We start from the raw sequence: 25,748 nt of genomic DNA, 5'->3' as shown, positions 1-25,748 counted from the left end.
AACTTACATTTACTGTGCATTTCTGCTATGGAAACCAAGCTGTTCCCTGCAGTGGGCACTTCTGAATAAAATGAGCACAAGATACGGGTGTCCAGTGGTGTCACGGGCCTTCCAGACACAGCTTCTTCTCCAATATGACTTTCTGGAGGAGTGGGAAGGGAATGAACTGTGAGCTGCTAATCAGTGGTGCCCTGTGTTGTTTGGAAGTCAGGGCTTATCAGGCGTTGCTTCTCTCAGAGCTGCCATTCAGGTCCACCATGAGAAGATGAAGGGGTGCAGGATTTCTATCATGTGTCAGCAGAAACCAGGCCTAAATCAAACTGAGGTTACTCGCTGGGAGCAGAGAGCTAGGAAGGCAAAAGATCTTTTTTCCTTTCATATGCTCTGCCTCAGCTTTTTCATTCCTTCCTCTCACTGGATCTGACACCTTCCTACCCAGCCAGGCAGGTTTGTTGCCCCTAGGGACAGCTGTCACCTGCAAGGAACACATTCAGGAGAGGTCTCCTTTGATACAGATGTCCCAAGATCACACTTGAATCCAACTTGGAGCCCTAGAGCTGCACCTGAGTGGCTCAGTGGAGGAGGCACTTGCACCTTCAGCAGGCTTTTCTGGAAGTCGTGTTACTCTGTTGGTCATATGAGATGTTTCTAAATGACTTGTGCTTGATGTTTTCAATCCCACAAAGTGGACAACAGCCTTTCACACACATGATCTGAACAGGATTCTGTTCGTATACATGTAGGACAATGAGTGTCTTTATATTCAGGTCAGAAATCACTGTTGGCTGTATTTGCTCTGGAGAAAGCCCTTGGGCCTCAGCTTCTCGGTGAGGGAGTCACAAAAAAACATTCAAATATGAAAATTATGCAGAAAGCCAGTGCAAAATGACATTACACAGACAGACAGACAGAGTTTTAGCCAGGTGTAGTGGGTTGACCCTAGCCAGATACCAGGTACCCACTAAAGCCACTCTCTTACTCTCCCTCTGCAACTGGACAGAGAAGAGAAAAAAAAAAAACAGCTAAGGATTCACGAGTTGAGATAACAGCTAGGAGAGGTCACTTGCTGATTACCTTCACGGGCAAAACAGACTCAAAGTGGGGGTAGTACTTAAATTTATTACTAACAGGATAAGAACCAAAGAGTGAGAAATAAAATAGTCTTAAAAACACATTCCCACCACCCCTCCTTCCTTCCATGTTCTCCCTCCTCTTCAATCTCTTTCCCCTGAATCTCTTTCTACCTGCATCTTTCCCATGCCATGCTATTCTGAAGCAGTAAAATCTTTCAAGGCCTAGATCAGAGGACATGTTCATCATATAAGTATAATCAGTGTTATGTTGGAAACTACTGATGCTTATTGACTTGAATGAATTATCCCCAAAGATACAGGCAGTATGAAAGAAATGCCAATGCCAGCAGTGCAGGGCGATGGGGAATGGGGGTTACAGTCAGTTGTTGTTTCTGCCGCTGCTCAGGGAGAGGAGTTGGAGTCCTTCCCCTGCTCCCGTGGGGTCTCTCCCACAGGAGACAGTCCTTGATGGACCTCTCCAGGGTGAGTCCATCCTTCGGGCAGCAGCTCTTCCCAACCTGCTGTCCCGTGGGTCACTCCTCCATGGGGTCAGTCCTTGACGGATGAGCTGTACTATGTCCCCCACAGAGGCCACAAGTCCTACCTGGGAAAAACCTGTTCGGGCCTGGGCTTCCCTCTCCATAGCCTGCAGGTCTCCAGCAGGACCCTGCCCTATCCTGGGCCTTCCACGGAGTCACAGCCGCCTTCCTGCATCCACCTGCTCCAGCGTGGGCTCCTCCATGGGCTGCAGGGGGGTCTCTGCACCTCGATGCTCCCCCATGGGCACAGAGGCACAGCTGCCCCACCCTGCTCTGCACCACAGGCCACAGGGGCACAGCTCCGGCACCTTGAGCACCTCCTGCCCCTCCTTCTGCACTGACCTTGGGGTCTGCATTGCTGTGCCCATGTTCTCACTCCGCTCTTCCCTGGCTGGAGTTCTTTCTGCGCAACAACCTTCTGTTCCTAAATATATTATCCCAGAGGTGTTACTGTACCTCCTAGTTGGCTCAGCCTTGGCCAGTGGTAGGAAGTCCATCCTGGAGCCGGCTGGCATTGGCTCCATGGGACAGGGGAAGCTTCCTAGCAGCTTCTAACAGAAGCCACCCTTGTAGCCCCCCTGCTACCAAAACCCAGCCACAGAAACCCACTACACAAGGATTTCTCATTGCCCTGAACTGTTTTTTTACTTCGTTGCAATGAGGTGCAGTGCCAGGACAAGTCTCACCAGGTGGGACTGCACAGCCTGCACTACACTCCTATGTCACTAACACAGAACACACTGCTCTCCGAAGTGTGGGACTGCAGCAGTCTTGCAAATCTGCATGAAAGGGGACAGGATTTCATCACAATTCTAAACTTTCATCTCCAAAGTATGCAGCTCCCATTGGAACTTTTACTCTTCGAGACTGAAAAAGAAATGTTAAAGAGAAAAGTGTTAGTTAGCAATTAAAGAACTCTCCATTTTGAAATGAATGAGTTTATCTCCTGGATTCCTATAGGAGTGACAGCTGAGATTAGTTCAAGCCCTTTCCATTCCAGCAAATCTTTTGCTGCATCAACTTCTCGTATACAATGCACCCACATGACCGCATCTTCTTTCTCTGCTGCCTGTCCTTACTCATTTGGTTTTTTTCTCTTTACATTCCCTATCCCTAACCCTTCTCAGTTTCCCCATTGAGTGTGTTTCTCATCCTTCTCGCCCTCACCCACCATGACATGTCCTTGGAGGGACATGAGCCCTTTCCCTGCCCAGGCACAGGATGGGACAGACACACACACACTGCTCCTCTGCTCTCCCACCTGCACCTGGGCTTAGCCTATGCAGGCCTGTGATCTGTCAGAGGAGCAGCACATCTGTGTAGATCCTGCATATTCCTGGTGCCTTCCATGGCCCTGAGTGCCTCTCAGTTCCTGGTCAGGCCATCAGGGACCTCAATCACCTGAGGAGGAGCTGAAGTGGCCCCAGGCACAGGAGACGCTGCAATCTGTGTAGGCACCTGAGCCTGCTCTCCAAAACATCGACCCACAGCAGGAGGTTTCCTGCTGGAGCAGAACTGAGTGGCTCTGAGCTCTCTCCAGCCTCACTAGCAAGGGTTGTTTGCTTTATCCTATGAGCTTCATGCTGTTAGGGAAATAAGCATGACTTGGAGTCATGCTTTTAATCTTCATTTAGTGGCAATAATAATTTACTTATTTGCACCCAGTTTCACTCTGCAATGCATCTTGTTATCCCCCTGAATCTCTTTCTACCTGCATCTTTCCCATGCCATGCTATTCTGAAGCAGTAAAATCTTTCAAGGCCTAGATCAGAGGACATGTTCATCATATGAGTATAATCAGTGTTATGTTGGAAACTACTGATGCTTATTGACTTGAATGAATTATCCCCAAAGATACAGGCAGTATGAAAGAAGTGCCATAACTGCCAATCTTCAGGAAAAGTTACAGAACTCAAAACTCAGGAGTCACAATTTCTCAATACAAGGCGGGGTGTGAAGGTTCTCTTATGAATCTATAAACTAGGACTTCTTCATCTACTGCCCACTGAGTGAATGCCCCAGTGGATCAACAAATATCCCCAAGATGTCTGAAATTATTAGGACTGTCCTGGGAAACTAGTGAAAACAGGAAACTAATGAGACTGCCAAAGGTAGTTGATGAGCATATAAAAATTATAAACTGAACAGAATTTCACTGTTGCACCATAATGAAAGAGGAAATAGGACCTCTCATTTTATTTTCTACCATAGTGGAATTTGCTGACTGCCAGAGGGCAACCTGTTTATAGTAAGACAAGATGCAAAGGCCTTCTTAGCCAAATGTAAGAAGTCAGCAGTGTTCCTCTTCAATCCTCTTTTTTCAAGTTGTAAAACAGAATGGATGAGCACTATATGAAGATCTGGTCACTCTTTTCCTAGGTTTATTTTTGGCAGTAGGTTCTGACACCTCAACAAGGACCATGGGGCTTCTTCCACTAGTGATCCCATTGAAACTCATGGATAAAAGTAATGAAGAAAGTATCACACTTCCAGAATGTGAAATTTCTTCCACACTGGAATGTTATAAACTCAAGTCTCCAGTTCACAATACAAATCTAAAAACCAATGTGAGATTTTGCCTGGCCATAGGCTGGAATCTGTGTCTATGTCTACATATTTTCACTTAGAGTGTGACATTTGCTAAGTATTCCCTCTCCCTCTCTACCTTCTAACACAGTGTCTGATGGAGGAGAAGTTATATCTTAAGGACTGGCAGAGAGTGAGGCAGCTGCCTGATGTCTTTCTCAAGATGCTCTATTTTTAGCATGCTTGAGTCTCTTCTTCACGGGAAATGTCAGCACTGCAGCACCTTGCCCATGCCAGTTTCCTCTGTCATCTGGTTGGCAGAGCTAAGCCTTGACTCTTCCTCTTCATCACCACCAACCCTAATGATCACCACCATCCTATGTGAGTCAAGGGGAGCTCATCATTGATGACCAGGAGGAGCTGGTGGCTACAGATACAAATGCTATAAAGAAATTATTTTAAACGAGATTGTTAAGGTTTTTCAACAATGCTTTTACTTCATACCTTTGACAACATTGTGTCATGACAACCTGAGTTTCTCTGCTGATGAGGGAACAGCCATCTACAAGCTGACAGGGGCTGTCATGCACTACAGGAACCTGAAGTTCAAGCAGAAACAATGGCAGAACCAGGCAGAAGTGCATGGTACAGAAAATCCTTAGCAACTAACCTTTTAATAAAGAAATCAGTTTTGTGAAATATTTTTTTTTTCCCAGACAGGACAAAAGCTATTGCTTAATCATGTGGAAACTAAATAATGTTTCTTTTAGTGTACATGAATCTGTGAACCTGATTCTCTGCTCCCTGGCATCTCTTACTAAATGGTGCTCCTTCAGTTTGTTTTTTGATGGGATATTTTCATGCATTTTACCATTTGGCACACAGAGAGTTTTGACAAGTTTTAAGAAGACAATATGTCCCTAGTTTCATACATAGGCTCTAGACCTTGCTTTGTCATGTATATCCTTCTCCTAATGACAGTACAGACCATGGCCTATTGAAATATAAGAGCTTTCTTAGACCGTGACTAAGAAGTCTGGCTGTAATCTTAATGACTTTTTAAAGTGAAAGTTATTAAAATAACTCATTTATAAATGTGTTAAAATATTCAAGGAAGGTTTTCTTACTGATAACTGCATTCAGAAAAATACCAATATTGGCTTTCGTGGCTTTCATAGCTTTTCTGTATTCAGCGTTGATTGTGACACTAGATCAAAAGATTTGCAATCAAGAATTTTGAACATTAAGGGCATTTCTGACACATACACACACAAAGATCAAGTTCCAGTCCATGTCCAAAGATCAATTTTTAATTTATCTCTCTTGTCTTTCAGTTGCTGACAAGGGACTGTACTCAGCAGAGCTGCTCTGATCCTATGTTATACTCAAGTCAAAGTTGGGAATAAATTTGTAACCAAAGGTCAAACTATGGAGGAAGTAAAATACAGGAATACATAGTAAAATACTAGGAATACATTTCTCTTCAGAAATCTAAAATTTGTTAATATTTCTCTGTGCAGGAACTTTGTGCATTTTCCTTTTTCTTCAGGTGCACCTTTGTCAAATGCTGTGTTTGAGAAGATGTTCCTGTGGATGGTTGTTCACATCAACCAACTGCTGGACATGAAGCAGCCCAGGCAGTACTTCATTTTGTCCTGGACATTGCTGGCTTTGAGATCTTTGATGTAAGGAACAGGGTTTTCCCAACATCTTCATGGAAGGAACAATGGTTGTTAAGAAAATTCTAAGACTCCTTTCATGAAGAGTCAATTGTGCCTGACTAATCTAGTGACCTTCTATGGAGTGACTGCTTTAATGGACAAGGGAGAGCAACTGAGGTCATCAGCCTGGACTTCTATGAGGCCTCTGATATGGTCCCTCACAACATCCTTGCCAGTAAATTGGAGAGCTGAGGTACCAATGGATGGACTGTTAGATGAATAAGGAATTGGCTGCATAGCTGCATCCAAGAAGTTATAGTCCAAGACTCAATGTCCAAGTGGAAATTAGTAGTGTCCCTCAGGGGTTTATACTGGAATCAATACTACTTGGTATCTTAATTAATGACATATTGAACTCTATTTAGCAAGGGAAGAGAATGGAGTTGAAATCACTTGAGAAGAGCCAGGGGCTGCTGAGACTTTAGCAAGAAACAGGGAAACACCAGTGTATTGTCTTAAAGAAATTAGGGCAAACTCCTCTAACAGGGGATGTGGCCCAGGTGAAGCACCTCTCTACCAGTGCCATAGTGTGGGAAGCAAACAGAAGGAGCTGGTTGCCACTGCCCAGGTGGGCACTATGGCCTGATTGCTACCACAGAAACTTGTTGGGATGGATTGTGTGATTGGAATGCTCTGACTGACAGCTATAAACTGCTCAGAAAGGACAGTCAAGGAAGAAGAGATGAGAGATTGCCCTGATAAGATGCATCCCCCTGTAAGTCATTATCACTCACACTTGAGAAGTCATGGCTGTCTGATGAAGTTCCCACTGATTGAAAAAGGGGAAACAAAACCCCCACTTTTAAAAAGGGGCATAAGGAAGACCCAGGGAATTACAGACCACTCAGTCTCACCTCTGTGCATGGCAAGATCATGGAACAGATCCTCCTGGAAAATATGCTATGGTACATTGTCTGGATGATCACACTCAAAGAGTTGTGGCTTGACTTTCATGTGGAGACCAGTGAAAAGTGGTGTCCCCCAGGGCTTTGTTTTGAGACCAGCATTATTTAACATATTTGTCACGGACATGGACAGTGGGATTGAGTGCACCATCAGCAAGTCTGCTGGTGACACCAAGCCATGTCTTGAGGTCAACGTATTGGAGAGAAAGTAGATTCTGGTTAAATATAAGAGTGACATTTGTTAAGACAAGGCCAGTGAGACACTGGAACAGACTGGTCCCAGATTACAGGAATGCCTCATCATTGGAAGTGTGCAAGCTCAAGCTGAATGGGGCTTTGAGCAACCTCATCTAGTCAGAGATATCCCTGCCCAGCAGCAGTCTTGCACTAGATTATTCTTTTAAGGTCCCTTCCAACCCAAACCATTCTGTGCTGCTGTTCTCTAAGTTCTGTATGTCCAAGGCAGTCCGAGAAACAGTCAGTCCATTGCCCAGAGAGACAGGGCTTCTGATGTGCCCCTGCACTCACTGTTTTACACAGGTTGTTTCTGGGCTCCTCCTGGGCAGGACAAAGGGTGTTTCCATCAGCCTCCCCCCTCCACTGCACAGGGAGCCCACAGGTGAGCTCTGGGTTTGAACTTCAAAGAACTGTGTGCTTCTCTTTGGAACAAGCTGTTCATGCCTGGGCCACTGCTTGGTGTTGGATCTCCTTGGATCACAGGCACCATTTGTTCTGACCTTGCCCCTGTGCTCTTCCCTGAGCTTTATCCTCTGAGCTCTTTTAGCAGTCAAAATGCCAATGACCAGGAGAAGAGCGTGTTTAGAGCTGACACTGTTTAAACAGCTCAAGTGACAGTACAAGATGCTTGTGATGAGGTGCAAGTGCTGGACTGAGGATGTATCAAAGTTGCACCACAGTTATGCAACAAAAGTCTGCCTTGAGTCCAGGAGGAAATTACTGGAAATGTAGCAGTATAATCTATTGGTCCTACATCCAAGTTCTCCAAGTGCTTTGACTAATTGAGATTCTGTCCTTATGTTTCTAGACAAATTATTTATAGTCAATACATTCACAGCATTGGTAAGATACAAAACATTTCTATCTCCTTAAATCAAATGACAATTATGCCCTTAGTTCAGTTTGCCAGACAATGCCTTGCCAAATAATGTTTGCCAAAAAATGTTTTGACCGAAGAAAGAGGGAGAATCCAGAGCATCTGCCAACCAGACTCTATAAAAGTGTCTTTGCAGTGCTCTGCCCTGTCTCCTAGAACAGTTTTAAGGTAAGTGCACTGTGTCTAGTGATTTGCTGAAATTAAGTATCCCCCATTATTGCATATTATGCAATATGTTTTTCCCTTTGAAACTGGTCTCGAACTAAGTTTTTCCATCTGCTTTCAAGGCAGTTGTATATTTTCTATCTATACTCTTTTTTTATTATATTTCATATTAGAATAACAACGTTCCTTTAATGTATTTCATACTCTCAAATATGATGGTACAACCCATAAAGCCAAAGTACAATCTGCACAGTGTCATAAGAAACAAATATCAAGAATTTTTAAAAGGTTATTCTATATTAATCAAAGATGAAACAATATTTTTGTCTTCTGGGTTTAAATCATTAAATACAAGGAAGGCAAATTTTGCCAATTTTAGCAATTCTAGTATGTGCTACATTTGAAAGCATTGGAAAAGGTGTCCTTGCAAGCAAGAGACATTAATGATCTGTGGATACTACATTTGTTTTGTCCCTCAGGGTTCTCTGCTGACGTGCCTTCAGTAAAGCGCAGACATGACGTCTGCAGATGCTGAGTTGGCCATCTTTGGGGAGGCAGCTCCTTACCTCCGAAAATCAGAAAAGGAGAGAATCGAAGCCCAGAACAAGCCTTTTGATGCCAAGACATCCGTCTTTGTGGTTCATCCTAAAGAATCCTTTGTGAAAGGGAAAATTGAGAGTAAGGATGCAGGCAAGGTCACTGTCAAGACTGAAGGTGGAGAGGTGAGTAAATGCAAGATTTACAAATAAAATGTCGTTCCCACTTTCGGTTCTTAGATGATATACATGAACCTCTCTATTCTTTGGCAGACCCTGACTGTGAAGGAAGATCAAGTCTTCTCCATGAACCCTCCCAAGTATGACAAAATTGAGGACATGGCCATGATGACCCACCTCCACGAACCCGCTGTGCTGTACAACCTCAAAGAGCGTTACGCAGCCTGGATGATCTACGTAAGTGGCAGCAGCAGCTTCCTTTGGGCAGCGGGAGGAACTGCTCTGCCAGGCCCAGGGGAAGCCAACGTGCTGTGTCCCTTCCTCACAGACCTACTCGGGTCTCTTCTGCGTCACTGTCAACCCCTACAAGTGGCTGCCCGTGTACAACCCGGAGGTGGTGTTGGCCTACCGAGGCAAGAAGCGCCAGGAGGCCCCTCCACACATCTTCTCCATCTCTGACAACGCCTATCAGTTCATGCTGACTGGTGAGTTACTCAGTTTTCTTTAAAACTACTTGGCTGTGAACACTTGCAGAAGAGGAAAAAAAGTCTTTTCACTGCACAGTTTAGTTTAATGTTGTGAGGGCGATGCTTTCTCATCATTGGAAATAGTGAGATTTTCCCTTGGTTGAGGATTGGGTTAGAGACCATTTAGTCAAACCTGACATCCACAAGTGCCTGGGCCCTGATGGGATGGACCTGTGAACTCTGAGGGAACTGGAGGACACCACATCTTGGCCTCTCTCTCTCTCATTTGAATGGTCATGGCAGTCCGGAGAGGATTGTGAGGACCAGAAAAAGCAAATGTCACAGGAGTCTTCAAAAAGGGCAAAAAGGAGGATCCAACGAGCTGCAGGGCTGTCAGCCTCACCTTAATCCCTGGAAAGGTGTTAGAACTGCTCATCCTGGAGGCCATCTCTAAGAATGAGGAATACGAGAAGATGGTCAGGAGTAGTCAGCGTGGATTCACCAAATGGAAATCATGCTTACCTGACCTGATTGCCTTCTACATTGGGACAACTGCACGGAGGGGTGAGGGTGAGCAGTGGATGTTGTCTACCTGGGCTTCAGCAAGGGTTTTGACACCGTTGCCTATGATATCCTCATAGGCAAGCTCAGAAGAGCAGGCTGGACAAGTAGATGGTGGATTGAGTACTGTCAAAATGGCAAGTCTTACAGGGCTTCAATAGTGGCTCAGAGTCTACTTGAGGTCTGTCAACTGTGGTGTCTCCCATGGGTCAATACTGGGCCCAGCACTGTTTAATTCCTCAATGACTTGGATGAGGGGGTAGGTACCTTCTAAACAAGTTTGCTGATGACACAAATCTGGGAGTAGTGGCTGATTCCCCTGAGGGCTGTGCATGTTACAGAGATGGGCAGAGAGAACCTGTCTGAAATTCAACACAAGTGGGTGCAGAGCCCTGCACCTGTGAAGCAACAACCCCATGCAGCAGCACAAGCTGGGGGCTGATCTGGGGGGAAAGCAGCTCTGTGAGGGGCCTGGGGGTCCTGCTGGAAAACAAGCTATCCACGAGCCAGCAGTACACCCAGTAAGATTCATTTCTGTAGAAGTCAAACCACCAGCAGTCTCTAAATCAACTACCGGGCACGTCAATTTATGTGACTTACGAAGATACAGAAGAAAGATGCACTCTTTTAAAAGACAAGTCTTGCCTTACAAAACTGATTATTTTAACAAAGGAGAGCTGGTCGAGGTAATCTGAATTCAATGAAATATTTCAGTACAGCTGCAAAGCAGCTATTCTTAACATATTTTTTATACTTGTATTCAGTAATAGTTATGGAATTGAGAAAATTCAAAAAGAACTGCTTAAAAATATGGAAGACATAGTAAAAATATTTTTTACAGTTTTCATAGTGCAAAGATTTAATCAATGAAATCGCACAGGAATCTGTCCTAGGCCTTAAGCTGTTCAACATTTTTTAAAATGATCTGGAAATTATGACAATATTTCTGATTTGACCAAGTCCTTTAGGTCAGTAAAGATACAGTCTAATAGTGAAGAATTTCAAGGGGACTTTATGACATTAAGTTCTTATTCAGTGATGGTGCAACAAATTTTTGTGAACAAGAGTGTAAAACAATTGGCACTGGGAAAAAAAACCCTCATTGACGAGAACTGCTGCTTCTGTTATAAATATCCTTAAATACTGCTTCAAACATTTGGTCTCAATAATAATAAATGTATGAGATAAAAAGTTGGAAACTGAAGATCACTGAGCAAGAAGTAGAGACCAAAACAGAAGGCATCATTATATCATGGTTGTTACAAAGGAGTATCTGCACCTTGTGTGCTGTGTGCATTTCCAGCCTTCCTTCTTCACAAAAGAACATTGTCAAATGGAAGAGGTCAAGATGAAGATGAAAAGGCTTCCCTAAGGTAGAATAGGATGTCTGCACTGGTAACTGTAGAAAAATGATTTTTGCTACTTTATAAAGTTATGCATGGCATAGAGAAGGTGAATAGACAAGACAGAGTACAGGAAAAAACAAGCTTACCATGAGGAACATTTTTTTCCTTCATCATTAAATAGTTTAAAAATGCAGCAGATTGAATGATAAAAGTTGAAGCAACACAAAAAGAGGTGAGCATGGGTTAAAAAAGCAACCAGACAAAATTCTGGAAAGCAAACTCAGCCCAAGCTACTGCACACACAAATATCAAATTGAGGTCTGGAAGTATCAAAATTTCAATATTCTAGAGCATGAGAGACTGTTCTGGTAAAGATTTATGAAGTTTCCATGATTTTATTTATGCAACAATCAACTGGCTACTGACATAAAAAACATTTAGGGGTCTTGCGGACTGATGAGGAGTACTTGTTGCTTGTGTTGTAAAGCTTATGAGAAACACATGACCCAGTTCACCTCAGCTGATTGATAGATCATTTAATCAGCAATTCTACAAAACTGCCCCTTAGCTGAAATCATTTTCATAAAGAAAATGAGCAGGTTGACATGAAGAGAATATCCAGAAAAAGAAGCACATTTGCTACACCTGCCAAGCATATCAGGGCTGACATATCAGCTTCCCAGCTGCAGCTGGGAACATTAAAATGTTTGAAAGTGGTGACAGTAGAGACATTCATGAAAGGAATTAGCTGCCTATTGCTAGTGCACTAATAATCTCTTCATTTCTGCCTCTTCCCCAGATCGAGAGAACCAGTCCATCCTGATCACGTACGTACACCCCCTGCTCGGGTCCCTGAGGGGCTGCCCAGGGCCAGGGCCCCTCCTGCCTGACCACACGCTCTCTGCTTCTCTCCTTGCTCTGACAGCGGAGAATCCGGTGCCGGGAAGACTGTGAACACAAAGCGTGTCATCCAGTACTTTGCAACAATTGCAGCCAGCGGGGAGAAGAAAAAGGAGGAGCAGTCAGGCAAAATGCAGGTGAGTCAGGAAGAACAGACTGGACACTTGGGCTGTCATTGCCCTGTCGACTCAACACAGTCGGTGAATAATTTTCCCCCTGCAGGGAACGCTTGAGGATCAAATCATCAGCGCCAACCCACTGCTGGAGGCCTTTGGAAACGCCAAGACCGTGAGGAACGACAACTCCTCGCGCTTTGTGAGTTGGTGACTTGGACAAAATCTCTCCCTCTCATGGCAGGACAAGTGATGCCTGAGCAGGTCTCCATGTAAAGGAGATGTCAGAAGAAACCATACAGGCTGAAATGCTGCTACTTCTCCTTAACAGGGCAAATTCATCAGAATCCACTTTGGGCCCACAGGGAAACTGGCTTCTGCTGATATTGAAACTTGTAAGAGACTCTCTTGGACTGGTCCCATCCCTTCCCAAATTCCCACCTCCATGTGCATTGCTGTGCCTAACTCTTTCTACCTTCCTGGGCAGATCTGCTGGAGAAGTCCAGAGTCACTTTCCAGCTCAAGGCGGAAAGAAGCTACCACATCTTTTATCAGATCATGTCCAACAAGAAGCCAGAGCTAATTGGTAGGAAGGAGCATTATGGCTTTTTGAGGATGAACCCTGAGCAACAGCTCCCTCTGTCACTTGCTTGGCAAAACTAAGCCTGTGCCTTGCCTCTTCCTGCTTTCAGACATGCTCCTCATCACCACCAACCCTTACGATTTCCACTATGTGAGTCAAGGGGAGGTCACTGTTCCCAGCATTGATGACCAGGAGGAGCTGATGGCAACAGATGTGAGTAACACAGCAAAAAGGTCTCTACTGTGCATATCTTGAGGGTGACATCGCTGACCCACTAAGGACATGTATTCGAATTCATGTTTTTTTACTGCAGAGTGCCATTGACATCCTGGGCTTTACTCCTGATGAGAAAACAGCCATCTACAAGCTGACAGGGGCTGTCATGCACTATGGGAACCTGAAGTTCAAGCAGAAACAACGAGAGGAGCAGGCAGAGCCTGATGGCACAGAAGGTATCAGCAAATTCAGTGACTGATTTGTTTAAAGCACTTGTCTGACTCCAGAGGTGATATGTTAAGCCTCCAAAGACAGACCTCTGTTGGGCTGAGTCTCCACATACAACACCGAGAAACCCATCTTTGTATATAGTCCATCTAAATGCAGAGGTGTTTTCTCAGCCATGGGAAGTTCCATTATTCTGTCCAGTGATTGTCTTTCTCTCTCTCGAAACCCTTCAACCATTAAGAAACCATGATGTCCAGTTGCATTTTTGGTGAAATAACTCCCCTAAGCTTTGCTACCCAGAAATCCACGTGCCACCGCATGCTCACCTCATGCATTACTAGAGGCTTTTGGGATTCTTCTGGGAAATTCCAGGTTCAAGCTACTCCTATCTAAGCCATACCTTTTCTTGCTTTCAAAGAAGGCCATCATTAGCTTGCACAATTCACATTCCTTCCCAAGCTTTCTGTATGGGATCAGATAAATGCTCTTCCATTCCTAAAATATGAACACCATCCATGAAATACTTTTCTCTTCCTTTCCCCATCTCTAGTGGCTGACAAGGCTGCCTACCTGACGGGCCTTAACTCAGCTGAATTTCTGAAGGCCTTGTGTTATCCCCGAGTCAAGGTTGGGAATGAGTATGTGACCAAAGGTCAAAACGTGACACAGGTAAAATCTGGAGGTTGACAATGCATGGCTTGAGGGAGTACATGAGCATTCTTCTGTGACCCCGGGAGGGAACTCTGGTCCTGTCTCCTCTGCTTTAGGTGAACAATTCAGTGGGTGCCCTGGCAAAAGCTATGTTTGAGAAGATGTTCCTGTGGATGGTTGTTCGCATCAACCAACAGCTGGACACGAAGCAGCCCAGGCAGTACTTCATTGGTGTGCTGGACATTGCTGGCTTCGAGATCTTTGACGTAAGGAACAAGGATTTGACACCCTAGTCAAGCGAGGAGCGAGGAGAGGTCATGAGGACTCAGACACACACTTCTTTTTGAGAGGATTCAAAAGTTTATCCTTCTCATCTGATGTTTTCTAGGAACCCCTCCCTCTTCTCTGTCACTGTAGCCCCCTCAAAAGGCTTTGCTGACAAACACCAATTCTAACATTGCCTTTCTGGCAAACAGAGGCCCGTGAACTCACAAAGGTCTCAGGCTTTGCAAACAGAGAGAGAGCTCGAGGACTAAGGCTCACACAGCTTTGGGCCAAAGGGCTGGATGCTCTTGGAAAACCAAGGAAAGGCTGTGCCGTGGGCAAGCTCCCAGCATGTTTCCTTAGCACAGAAACCCCCAGATTATTGATGCGAGGGCAGAGAAATCCTTGGGTGGGACACTGAGGAGGTTTCCACTGTCCAGGAGGTCAGAAACCTGCAACACATACCCAATGGAGCAGCTGAGGTTACCAAAGGATTTGCTGTTGAGTAGCACAGGGAAAAAGAACTGTAGCTTGATTTCAGAGGTAACGATAAAAAAATCCTTCAAGGCCAGGGAGTGGTACAATAGAAGCCCTGCTAAGGAAACACAGGCTGGGACAGTAGGGTTGGGGATGGTGTTTCAGCTGTGGAACTTCAACCAGCCTTAGGAGAATGCCAGCAAAGGCCTGTGGTGTTTGGCACGCTTTGAGAACCCATGCACCTTTCCTTGCTTTGGGCAGTTCAACAGCTTTGAGCAGCTGTGCATCAACTTCACCAACGAGAAACTGCAACAGTTCTTCAACCACCACATGTTCGTGCTGGAGCAGGAGGAGTACAAGAAGGAGGGAATTGAGTGGGAGTTCATTGACTTTGGGATGGACCTGGCTGCCTGCATTGAGCTCATTGAGAAGGTACCTCTCCCATACACATGTATGATGAATGCTGGAATTATGTGATGTTTCTGAGGCAGGTTCAGCTCAGAGCCAGACATGCAGCATCAGTTAAGCAAAATATTTTGCACGGAAATTTAGTTTCGTCTGGGGAAGAGAAAAGGGAAAATGCACCTCTGTGTCATCAGTCCTGCATTTTCTGGTCTTCAAGCTTGGAAAAGTAGCCCGGACTCCCACCAAGAGTGAGAGTGCTTTTAAAACAAAGCAAAGTCAGTCTCCTTTTCTTTTTCCTTTGAAGGCTCAAATCTGAAGTCCACAGACAAATCTGGGCAATAAGTATCATCTCACTGGACCTCCCACAACCACAGGGCCTCTTGTGGCTCTTTTCCCAATTATGTTTCTGTTTAGCACTGCTCCCTCTAATTCTGCACCAATTCCAATGTGCATTGGACAGACATCCTTACCAGTTCCATGAAGACTGGCTGCAGGGAGGCAAAGGGAAGGCAGAAATAGGCTCCCTGCCTGAGAACAACTCCTAACAAAGCCAGGCCCTCATCCAGGCTGGGATGCTAAAGCACCCCAGTAGTACCTCTGATGCACAGGCTTCTTGTCACTGTCATAGAATCACAGAGTGGTCTGGGTTGGAAGGGAACCTAAAGAACATCTCGTTCCAACCCCCTGCCAGAGACAGAGACACTTTGCCCTAGACCAGGTTGGTCAGTGTCCCATCCAATGTGGCCTTGGACATTTCCATTATCATCTTTATTTGTCATTTCCTGTGATACCTTCCAGCCCATGGGCATCTTCTCCATCCTGGAAGAGGAGTGCATGTTCCCCAAGGCAACTGACACCTCTTTCAAGAACAAGCTCTATGACCAGCACCTGGGCAAGTCCAACAACTTCCAGAAGCCCAAGCCTGCCAAAGGCAAGGCTGAGGCCCACTTCTCCCTGGTGCACTACGCTGGCACAGTGGACTACAACATCACTGGGTGGCTGGAGAAGAACAAGGACCCCCTGAATGAAACTGTCATTGGGCTGTACCAGAAATCATCTGTCAAGACCTTGGCCTTACTCTTTGCCAGCTATGGTGGAGCAGATGCAGGTCAGTTCAGTGAAAATTGTATTTTTAGTGTGAGACAAATTTTTCTCAGATTTAAAGCCACAAACACTAAAATTGTAAAGCTACTTTGTGTTCTGTATTTCCTAATTGCAATATCCACATTCTAATACTTTATTTTTTTTTTACTTTGATACACAGATAGTGGTGGTGGTGGCAAGAAAGGAGGCAAGAAGAAGGGTTCTTCTTTCCAGACTGTCTCAGCTCTTTTCAGGGTAAGAGCAGAATCCATTGCCTCATTAAAATATCCTCTGAAATAACACAGGAACTTAGTGGAATTGATATAAGAAGAGATCCCTCTAATTCCTGGAGAAGACCTAGATTCATATTTATAGAAATTTTACACCAAAATAATCATGCATTTCTTGTATGTCAAGACACAGAAAGAAACACTCACTTTTTACATGAACGTCGTAGTCAGCATGAGATTATTCCTTGATTTAATCTAAACTTCACCTTGTAATCTCACAGGAGAATTTAAACAAGCTGATGGCCAACCTGAGGAGCACCCACCCTCACTTTGTACGGTGCATCATCCCAAATGAAACAAAAACACCTGGTAAGGACACCCAAGAGGAGGAAAACTTAAGCAGCAGAAGCTCCTTTCCTGAGCGTCAGAGAGCGGGGTAGTCACTAATGCTGGTCTTTGTCAGGTGCCATGGAGCACGAGCTGGTGCTGCACCAGCTGCGCTGTAACGGCGTGTTGGAAGGGATCAGGATCTGCAGGAAAGGGTTCCCCAGCAGAGTCCTCTATGCTGACTTCAAACAGAGGTAAGAACACTGCACCTTTCTGCTCATTCAGACCAAGCTGAAGAGCCTGAGTATTGTGATATACTTTCATACTTTAAATTGGTAGTGAACAGTAATATAGAAATGTTTCGCCACCAGTTCATGATTATTTTATTGCTGAGATCAGGATTCTCTAGTACTTAGAATTAGTATTATATACCAAAAACAATCCCCATATCCTGAATTGAACTGTCTCCAGGCATAAGATTTGTTCAATGGGACAGTCTTAGAAGGCTGGGGGTTCAATCACAGTTAGTGGTGTGCATTTCTTCATTTTCTGCTTTCTTCTGCAGATATAGAGTGCTTAATGCCAGTGCTATCCCAGAGGGTCAGTTCATGGACAACAAGAAGGCTTCTGAGAAGCTTCTTGGGTCCATTGATGTTGACCACACCCAGTACAGATTTGGTCACACCAAGGTAGAATGAAGTCCTGTATTCAAACAGTGTCCCCCAGCCATGCACTACCCAAGACCAATGTATTACAATCTTGCCTTTTTTCAAGGTGTTCTTCAAAGCTGGGCTGATAGGTGTGCTGGAGGAGATGAGAGATGAGAAACTAGCAGAGATCATGACCATGATACAAGCCAGGTGCAGAGGTTTCTTAATGAGAGTCGAGTACAAGAGAATGGTGGAAAGGAGGTAGATACTTCTCAATCATTTGTTGTGTTCTACTGGTAGTTGGCTAATTGAGTCTAATTTCACCAAACACAGAATATTCAGTAACCATGTGAATTCATTTTCAGGGAGTCCATCTTCTGCATCCAGTACAACATTCGTGCATTCATGAATGTCAAACACTGGCCCTGGATGAAGCTGTTCTTCAAGATCAAGCCCTTGCTGAAGAGTGCAGAGTCTGAGAAGGAGATGGCAAACATGAAGGAAGAGTTTGAGAAAACCAAGGAAGAGCTTGCAAAGTCTGAGGCAAAGCGGAAGGAACTGGAGGAGAAAATGGTAGCACTGGTGCAGGAGAAAAATGACCTGCAGCTCCAAGTGCAGGCTGTGAGTATCACTGTTTGTTTCTCCCTGGAAAAAGAATGATAAACTGTCAGAAGGCATCTTATCCCACGCAGTAACTCGCAGGAACTGATGGGTAGTAGAAAACGGTCTAAATCACACCTTCTAAGGCACTGTAATGCTGAGGAAACAGGCACTGGCATGGGCAGGGTGAGACCTATGGCAGCCCCACACGACACACCATTCCTGCTGTCTGAGGAAAGAACCATGAAACAGCAGCCAACATGTGCTGCACATCTGAGAGCTCTGACCTGGAAGGGAAACATCTCAGCTTTCAAAAAAGTGATTCTGCCTAATGCAGTAAAGGCAAACCAGGGAAGCACACACTTTTCCCATCTACAGCTACACTAGAAGGCCTTGATTACTTTCAGAAACACAGATACTTCCCATTCAAACTCAATTAGGAAAAGGCAGTTTCTTAACACCAAATGAAGTGATCAACTAGTTAAGGAAATGTTTGATGTGGTCTTTAAAGAAGCCACAGAGGTAGATGAGGGCAAGAACTTTATTGGTCTTGCAGCAATTTTAATGCCTGTAGGAAAGTGATAAGTACCTTTCTCAACTAATTTATTGTCAGAAATGTAAAAGCCATTACATCCCAAATATTTTAAGACTTTTGTTGAGACAATTAAAAAGAAAAAGCTGCTAGATGCATTTTCCATCAGAAAAAAAACCACAACACTAAGCCCTTGCTCCTGACGAAATTAGTGATGGAAGTAACCACTGTTAGGTTGTGCTTTTGTGTTTGTGCTATGAAGCATTGTCATGGGGCACTCAACCAGCGAGGCATATTTAGGAGACACAGAAATTATAGAATAAATATTGATTCCAAATGATGATGTTTACAGTAAACACCAGTCAAGATCTTCCAGTTGCTGGACTTAAAAGTCAGGTTTAGCTCCCATTTTAACACAAGCCTAGTCAGTGATACAAAAGACAGAGCACAGAAAGTTCAAAATACTGCAACCCACAAAATTCTGTCTCCCCACCAGGAAGCAGATAGCCTGGCTGATGCTGAGGAAAGGTGTGACCAGCTCATCAAAACCAAAATCCAGCTGGAAGCCAAAATTAAGGAAGTGACTGAAAGGGCTGAGGATGAGGAGGAAATCAATGCTGAGCTGACAGCCAAGAAGAGAAAACTGGAGGATGAATGTTCAGAGCTGAAGAAAGATATTGATGACCTTGAGCTAACACTGGCCAAGGTGGAGAAGGAAAAGCACGCCACTGAAAACAAGGTACACACACAGGGAGTCACATTAAAGGGTCAAAAAATCATTGTTTCTAGGAGCAAAGGAGCAACCTAAGGATGTGTTGGCTTTCAAGCACATGAGCTGGGCCTGACCTAAGCAGTGAAAAGAAAAGTGCAACTTGTGGCTAAGCACAGCAGAGGGAGAATTTCCCTGAATCACCAAGCAAGTTTTCAACTGAATTTTGATAATTGCTCATATTTGTAGGTGAAAAACCTCACAGAGGAGATGGCAGCCCTGGACGAGACCATCGCCAAGCTGACAAAAGAGAAGAAAGCCCTCCAAGAGGCCCATCAGCAGACCCTGGATGACCTGCAGGTAGAAGAGGACAAAGTCAATACACTGACCAAAGCCAAGACCAAGCTGGAGCAGCAAGTGGACGATGTAAGCCCACGGACACACAGCAGGAACAGACAGGTATGGAGTTTGAGCTGGCTGGTGGAGCACTGACGGCCTTGTTCTGTGTAGCTGGAAGGGTCCCTGGAGCAAGAGAAGAAACTGCGCATGGACCTGGAGAGAGCCAAGAGGAAACTGGAAGGAGACCTGAAGCTGGCCCAGGACAGCATCATGGATCTGGAGAATGATAAGCAGCAGCTGGATGAGAAACTGAAGAAGTGAGTGTGGCCCTGGGGCACCTCAGTGCTGGGCTGCAGCTCTTGTCTTCTTCCTTTGAGCTGTAACCCACTTTGCTTTGCCCAAAGGAAAGACTTTGAAATCAGCCAGATCCAGAGCAAAATCGAGGATGAACAAGCCCTGGGCATGCAACTACAGAAGAAGATCAAGGAGCTGCAGGCAAGCGTCTGCCCTTCCCCTGCCTGCCCCAGGCTCGGCTCAGGGAGGAGGAGGGCACGGGTGTGAAGGGTCCCTCGTGTTCTCCAGGCCCGTATTGAGGAACTGGAGGAGGAAATCGAGGCCGAGCGAACCTCTCGCGCTAAAGCAGAGAAGCATCGGGCTGACCTGTCCAGGGAGCTGGAGGAGATCAGCGAGCGCCTGGAAGAAGCAGGAGGGGCGACGGCAGCTCAGGTGGAGATGAACAAGAAGCGGGAGGCAGAATTCCAGAAGATGCGCCGGGACCTTGAAGAGGCCACGCTGCAGCACGAAGCCACGGCTGCCGCCCTGCGCAAGAAGCACGCGGACAGCACAGCTGAGCTGGGGGAGCAGATCGACAACCTGCAGCGCGTCAAGCAGAAGCTGGAGAAGGAGAAGAGCGAGCTCAAGATGGAGATTGATGACTTGGCCAGTAACATGGAGTCTGTCTCCAAAGCCAAGGTATGGAATTGCAGTAGAACATGCTCGCAGGGCCAAGGTGTGGCACAAAGGCTGCATCTACCAGTCACATTCCCATAGACAATATCCCTGCTGTGAGAATGAGGCAGAGTGCAGGCGTTCATCTCCTCCCCTTCCCTGTGTTTGCTCCCTAGGCAAACCTGGAGAAGATGTGTCGCACACTGGAAGATCAGCTGAGTGAGTTAAAAACGAAGGAGGAGCAGAATCAGCGCATGATCAATGACCTCAATACTCAAAGAGCTCGTCTGCAGACAGAGTCAGGTGAGACATCCTCATTCCTCAAGTGCAGTGGGAGGACCTGCATGCCATGAGCACACCTTTGGGTGCAACGTGACAACTGGTATAACCTCTCAGGCCACTCCTGGTTACATGGCTTTACAGGCGGAAAGGGTCATAGGATTAATAGTCTGGTTCCCTTTTTTCCCTTTACCCTTCCCAGGTGAATATTCCCGCCAGGTGGAGGAAAAAGATGCTCTGATTTCTCAGCTGTCCAGGGGCAAGCAAGGATTTACCCAACAGATTGAGGAACTCAAGAGGCATCTAGAGGAAGAAATCAAGGTATGGAAGCACCCTAGTGTCCACAGCCTGGATCACCCCTGGATATAGGATCTGGAGAATCCTATAGTCTGACCCAAGACAGGTTCCATGTTCTTTCCCCAAACACCTGTAGGACTGGAGGGAACACCAATAGTACACAAACTTCTACTCGTGAGCTGGAGAGGGAAGGATGTGTGATGCTTTAGATGCTGGAGGAAGCACTCCACAAGGCTTTCTTGCCATTCTGATGATCCTCTCTAAGACAGGATTCAGCCACACATGTCAAAACATTTACACAAACAGCTGATTACTGCCCCCAGAGCACCTGTCACTAACATGTCCTGATCCTCCAGACACATCAGTAAGGGCTCCATCAGATGCCAGCTCTCTATTTGCCTAATTAGAGGTTCATTCTAATTTCATTGCCAATTTCGGTGTCAAGAGGCATCTTAAGACAAGTGTTGGAATTACCCACCCCCATGTCCCCACAGGCCAAGAACGCCCTGGCCCACGCCCTGCAGTCCGCTCGCCACGACTGTGACTTGCTCCGGGAACAATATGAGGAGGAGCAGGAAGCCAAGGGGGAGCTGCAGCGCGCCCTGTCCAAGGCCAACAGCGAAGTGGCCCAGTGGAGAACCAAATACGAGACGGACGCGATTCAGCGCACGGAGGAGCTCGAGGAGGCCAAGTACGTGGGGAGTGGGATGAGAAATGACTGCAGAAGACTGAGAGCGGTCAAGGGAAATGGGAGTCTCTGAGTGGGCTGAGACAGGGCTGGGATGAAGGCAGGGATATACTGTCTTTGTGTGCAAAGCAGATAGAGGGTAGGAGGAAAAAAGTGTATATTGGAAGGGAAAGCATAGGCTTTAGGGCTAGAAGTGCAAAGACAGGCCTAATGCACCCAGAAAGGACAGATCCTTTAGGATCTGTGAAAAGTGCTCAGCTCAAACCCCCCAAAGTGGCCAACTGCCCTCTCATGGCAGTGCAGAACTGACTCCCTTCTAAGCTCTAAGCTGCCACTGTGCTCATCTCCTCCCAGGAAGAAGCTGGCACAGCGCCTGCAGGATGCAGAGGAACACGTCGAAGCTGTCAATGCCAAATGTGCCTCCCTGGAAAAGACAAAGCAGAGGCTGCAGAATGAAGTGGAGGACCTGATGATTGATGTGGAGCGATCCAATGCTGCCTGCGCTGCTCTGGACAAGAAGCAGAAGAACTTTGACAAGGTCTTTTGGGCTCCAGCCCTGGGACTCCTGGGCAGAGCCTCCCCCCGGGATGGCCACATCCCTACTCACGCCCCGTTTCTCTTCAGATCCTGGCAGAATGGAAGCAGAAGTATGAGGAAACGCAGGCTGAGCTGGAGGCCTCCCAGAAGGAGTCTCGCTCCCTCAGCACGGAGCTGTTTAAGATGAAGAATGCCTATGAGGAGTCCTTGGACCACCTGGAAACAATGAAGCGGGAGAACAAGAACTTGCAGCGTAAGTCCCTGGCCCTCTGCTCCGGGATGGGCTTTCTCACCAGCTGAGCATTGCTGCGGGGTCCGTGCCTGCAGCTCTGCAAAGATGCCTGTCACCCTGGTGGCACAGGGCCCTTCCCATTCTGCTCTGGGCCTGAGCAAGCCATTGGTCTTTGTTCCCACAGAGGAGATTTCCGACCTCACGGAGCAGATTGCGGAGGGAGGAAAGGCAATTCATGAGCTGGAGAAAGTCAAGAAGCAAGTTGAGCAGGAGAAATCTGAACTGCAAGCGTCCCTGGAGGAAGCTGAGGTACATACACTACTAAAAATTATTGTAAATGTTTTGGAGATGTGGCAGAAAAGGAAGCCTAGGTTTCATTAAGACCCCCGTTAAAGCTTGCTTAGAAAGTAAGTGGTTGTCTAAGTCACTGTTCCTGATGCATATCCAGGCCTCTCTGGAACATGAAGAGGGGAAGATCCTGCGCCTGCAGCTGGAGCTCAACCAGGTGAAGTCTGAGATTGACAGGAAGATAGCAGAGAAAGATGAGGAGATTGACCAGCTGAAGAGGAACCACCTCCGAGTTGTAGACTCCATGCAAAGCACCCTGGATGCTGAGATCAGGAGCAGGAATGAAGCCCTGAGGCTGAAGAAGAAGATGGAGGGAGACCTGAATGAAATGGAGATCCAGCTCAGCCATGCCAACCGCCAGGCTGCTGAGGCACAAAAGAACCTGAGAAACATACAGGGAGTGCTCAAGGTCTGTTCAGCAAAACTACAGATAGAGAGACCCCTGATATTTTTGGCACTCAAGCACACACTGATGCCTTGTAATTCCTCTTGTCTCTCTTACAGGACACCCAGCTACACTTGGACGATGCTCTCAGGACCCAGGATGACCTGAAGGAGCAGGTGGCCATGGTGGAGCGCAGAGCAAACCTGCTGCAGGCTGAAGTTGAGGAGCTACGGGCAGCCCTGGAGCAGACGGAGCGGTCGAGGAAACTGGCTGAGCAGGAGCTCCTGGATGCCACTGAACGTGCACAGCTCCTCCACACCCAGGTCAGGCATTGCTGGAAATTAATCCCATCCACAAGGGATAAAAAAGAGGGAGATTGTCTTGCACCTTGTAAGTGATTACTGTGTAAACACTTGATGAAATGTGCTGTCCCTCCAGCCAGCCTCCAATGCCCGGTCTAATGCAAGTCTCTTGCATTAAAAATTTTCCTAAACTCTACTTGCACTTTCAGGCCTTGGTGTGCAGGCATTTGGACTGACAGCACCATTCCTGTCTTTCCTGTTGCACAGAACACCAGCTTGATCAACACCAAGAAGAAGCTGGAGACAGACATTTCTCAGATTCAGAGCGAAATGGAGGATACGATCCAGGAGGCCCGCAATGCTGAAGAGAAGGCCAAGAAGGCCATCACAGATGTGAGTCGGGGCTCCTTTCATTGCTGATGGGGGATGTATTCTCCCCAAAATGTCTCCAGCCCCGCAAGGGCTTTGACCTTTTGCTCTGCTCAGGCGGCCATGATGGCAGAAGAGCTGAAGAAGGAGCAGGACACCAGTGCCCACCTGGAGAGGATGAAGAAGAACCTGGACCAGACGGTGAAGGACCTGCAGCACCGTCTGGAAGAGGCCGAGCAGTTGGCCCTGAAGGGAGGCAAGAAGCAAATCCAGAAGCTGGAGGCCAGGGTGAGTAGGGCTGTGTTGGTGCATGAGTGACCCCGTCCCTTGGAGAGACACCCCCAGGGAAGCTGCAGGGACGGGCTTCTCATTGCAGGTGCGGGAGCTGGAAGGGGAGGTTGATGCTGAGCAGAAGCGCAGCGCTGAAGCCGTGAAGGGTGTGCGCAAGTACGAGAGGAGGGTGAAGGAACTCACCTACCAGGTAAGGCTGGAGGCCTCCTTGGGCTTGGACAGAGTTTTCTCACAGCAAGTCTCATTTTGCACACACCATCCCCAAGGGGATTTCTTAACCCTGTGTGATGCAGGACCAGGAATTCATTCTCCTTCCTCCTTACCATCTCCTCTAGTCTGAGGAAGACAGGAAGAATGTTCTCAGGCTGCAGGATCTGGTGGACAAGCTGCAAATGAAGGTGAAATCCTACAAGAGACAGGCTGAGGAAGCTGTAAGTATTGCTGGAAGAATGGGCAAGGGCCACCTTCCATTGGGGCAGCACAGGCATTGAATGAGGCTGAACACCAGGAAAGGGGCTTGAAAGAAACTCCCAAGACACAACAGCCTTGGCCTCGCTGTTTTGCTGTCGTGTCATGAGGCCTTGGTGAGCTCTGGGCACTTTGCAGTCAGGGATGAACTGAGGCAAGTTCTACAGCCTGTTTCATATGGGAGGTCAGAGCAAACAAACCCAGGGGCCACATCCACTCACTGAGAAGTTCCTGAATCTCTGCTAATAGTCAGCAGCAGAACGCTTCAGGATCTTTCTCAGCCTGATAAGTGACACTGATAATCAGGCAGCAAGTAGTGGGAGAACAAGAGCACAAGTGACAAATCCAAGTGACAAAGCTTCTCCTCACGTATGACACAGTCCTGGTGATGCTTTTCCCAGAGGGGTCCTGGGAAGGGGAGGATGAGGAGGTTGGGGTGAGCTGACACGTGAGCAGTGGTGGGAGGGGGACGGAGGTTTGTGCCTCCCCCCAGGGAAGAGCTGCAGCCCCACAAGGCCGAGGTGCAGGAGGAGTGAAATCCCTGCCCTGGGCTCCTCACCACCAACTGCCTCTCCCCACACAGGAGGAGCTCTCCAATGTCAACCTCTCCAAGTTCCGCAAGATCCAGCACGAGCTGGAGGAAGCCGAGGAACGGGCTGACATTGCAGAGTCCCAGGTCAACAAGCTCCGAGTGAAGAGCCGCGACATGCATGGGAAGAAAATAGAAGAGGAAGAGTGAGGATGTCACAAAGCAGCAAAGTGATCAGAGGGCTGCACAAAATGTGAACTCTCTGTCACTTCCTTCAATCATTAGTCTTTGTAGCCATTTCAATGCGTAGATGATAAAACTTGTAGATTCCTTTCTGTGAACACCATGAGCAATGTTTTCATTTGTTTCTGGTTTTAAAGGTTAGATCTGTATCACCATTAGTCTTTGATCACAGTGTTGCGTTTTAATACCTCTGTTCACCCATGTCACAACACAGCTTTTAGTCATCTAGTTCCTTACTACTTGTCCCTTCTTTATTTCTTAGGAACTGAGTTATGAATAGAAATTTAACATCACATGAAGAGAAATCAAGGACAAGAATTCTTGACTGAACTCCTGTGAGTTCAGTCTTCCTACTGTTGTATCCCAGACAACATCTTATATTCACCCATACA

General features: G+C 46.5%; 1 protein-coding gene across 1 annotated transcript; it reads left to right on the top strand.

Annotated features, from left to right (window-relative positions):
- The first annotated feature begins 8,558 nt into the window (after positions 1–8,558).
- LOC114002580 (myosin heavy chain, skeletal muscle, adult) lies at positions 8,559–25,323 on the top strand. The gene is made up of 38 exons (XM_027748625.2): positions 8,559–8,765; positions 8,853–8,996; positions 9,088–9,244; positions 11,933–11,960; positions 12,059–12,170; positions 12,256–12,348; positions 12,478–12,541; positions 12,634–12,732; positions 12,839–12,942; positions 13,043–13,181; positions 13,724–13,842; positions 13,941–14,090; positions 14,827–14,997; positions 15,769–16,078; positions 16,235–16,308; positions 16,565–16,652; positions 16,747–16,864; positions 17,176–17,299; positions 17,385–17,521; positions 17,626–17,881; positions 18,889–19,131; positions 19,351–19,527; positions 19,612–19,757; positions 19,845–19,935; positions 20,023–20,412; positions 20,565–20,691; positions 20,870–20,988; positions 21,459–21,655; positions 22,007–22,190; positions 22,277–22,442; positions 22,606–22,730; positions 22,870–23,178; positions 23,274–23,477; positions 23,724–23,849; positions 23,943–24,113; positions 24,202–24,306; positions 24,452–24,547; positions 25,168–25,323. The coding sequence occupies exons 1-38, from the start codon at positions 8,559–8,561 to the stop codon at positions 25,321–25,323; spliced, it is 5,826 nt and encodes a 1,941-aa protein (XP_027604426.2).
- The last annotated feature ends 425 nt before the right edge of the window (positions 25,324–25,748 follow it).

The sequence above is a fragment of the Pipra filicauda genome, unplaced genomic scaffold, assembly GCF_003945595.2.
Source record: "Pipra filicauda isolate LSUMZ 115617 unplaced genomic scaffold, ASM394559v2 scaffold401_size638136_pilon, whole genome shotgun sequence".
Lineage (NCBI taxonomy): Eukaryota > Metazoa > Chordata > Aves > Passeriformes > Pipridae > Pipra > Pipra filicauda.
Note: the sequence above shows the minus strand (reverse complement) of the source record. Positions and strands in the feature narration are given on the sequence as shown.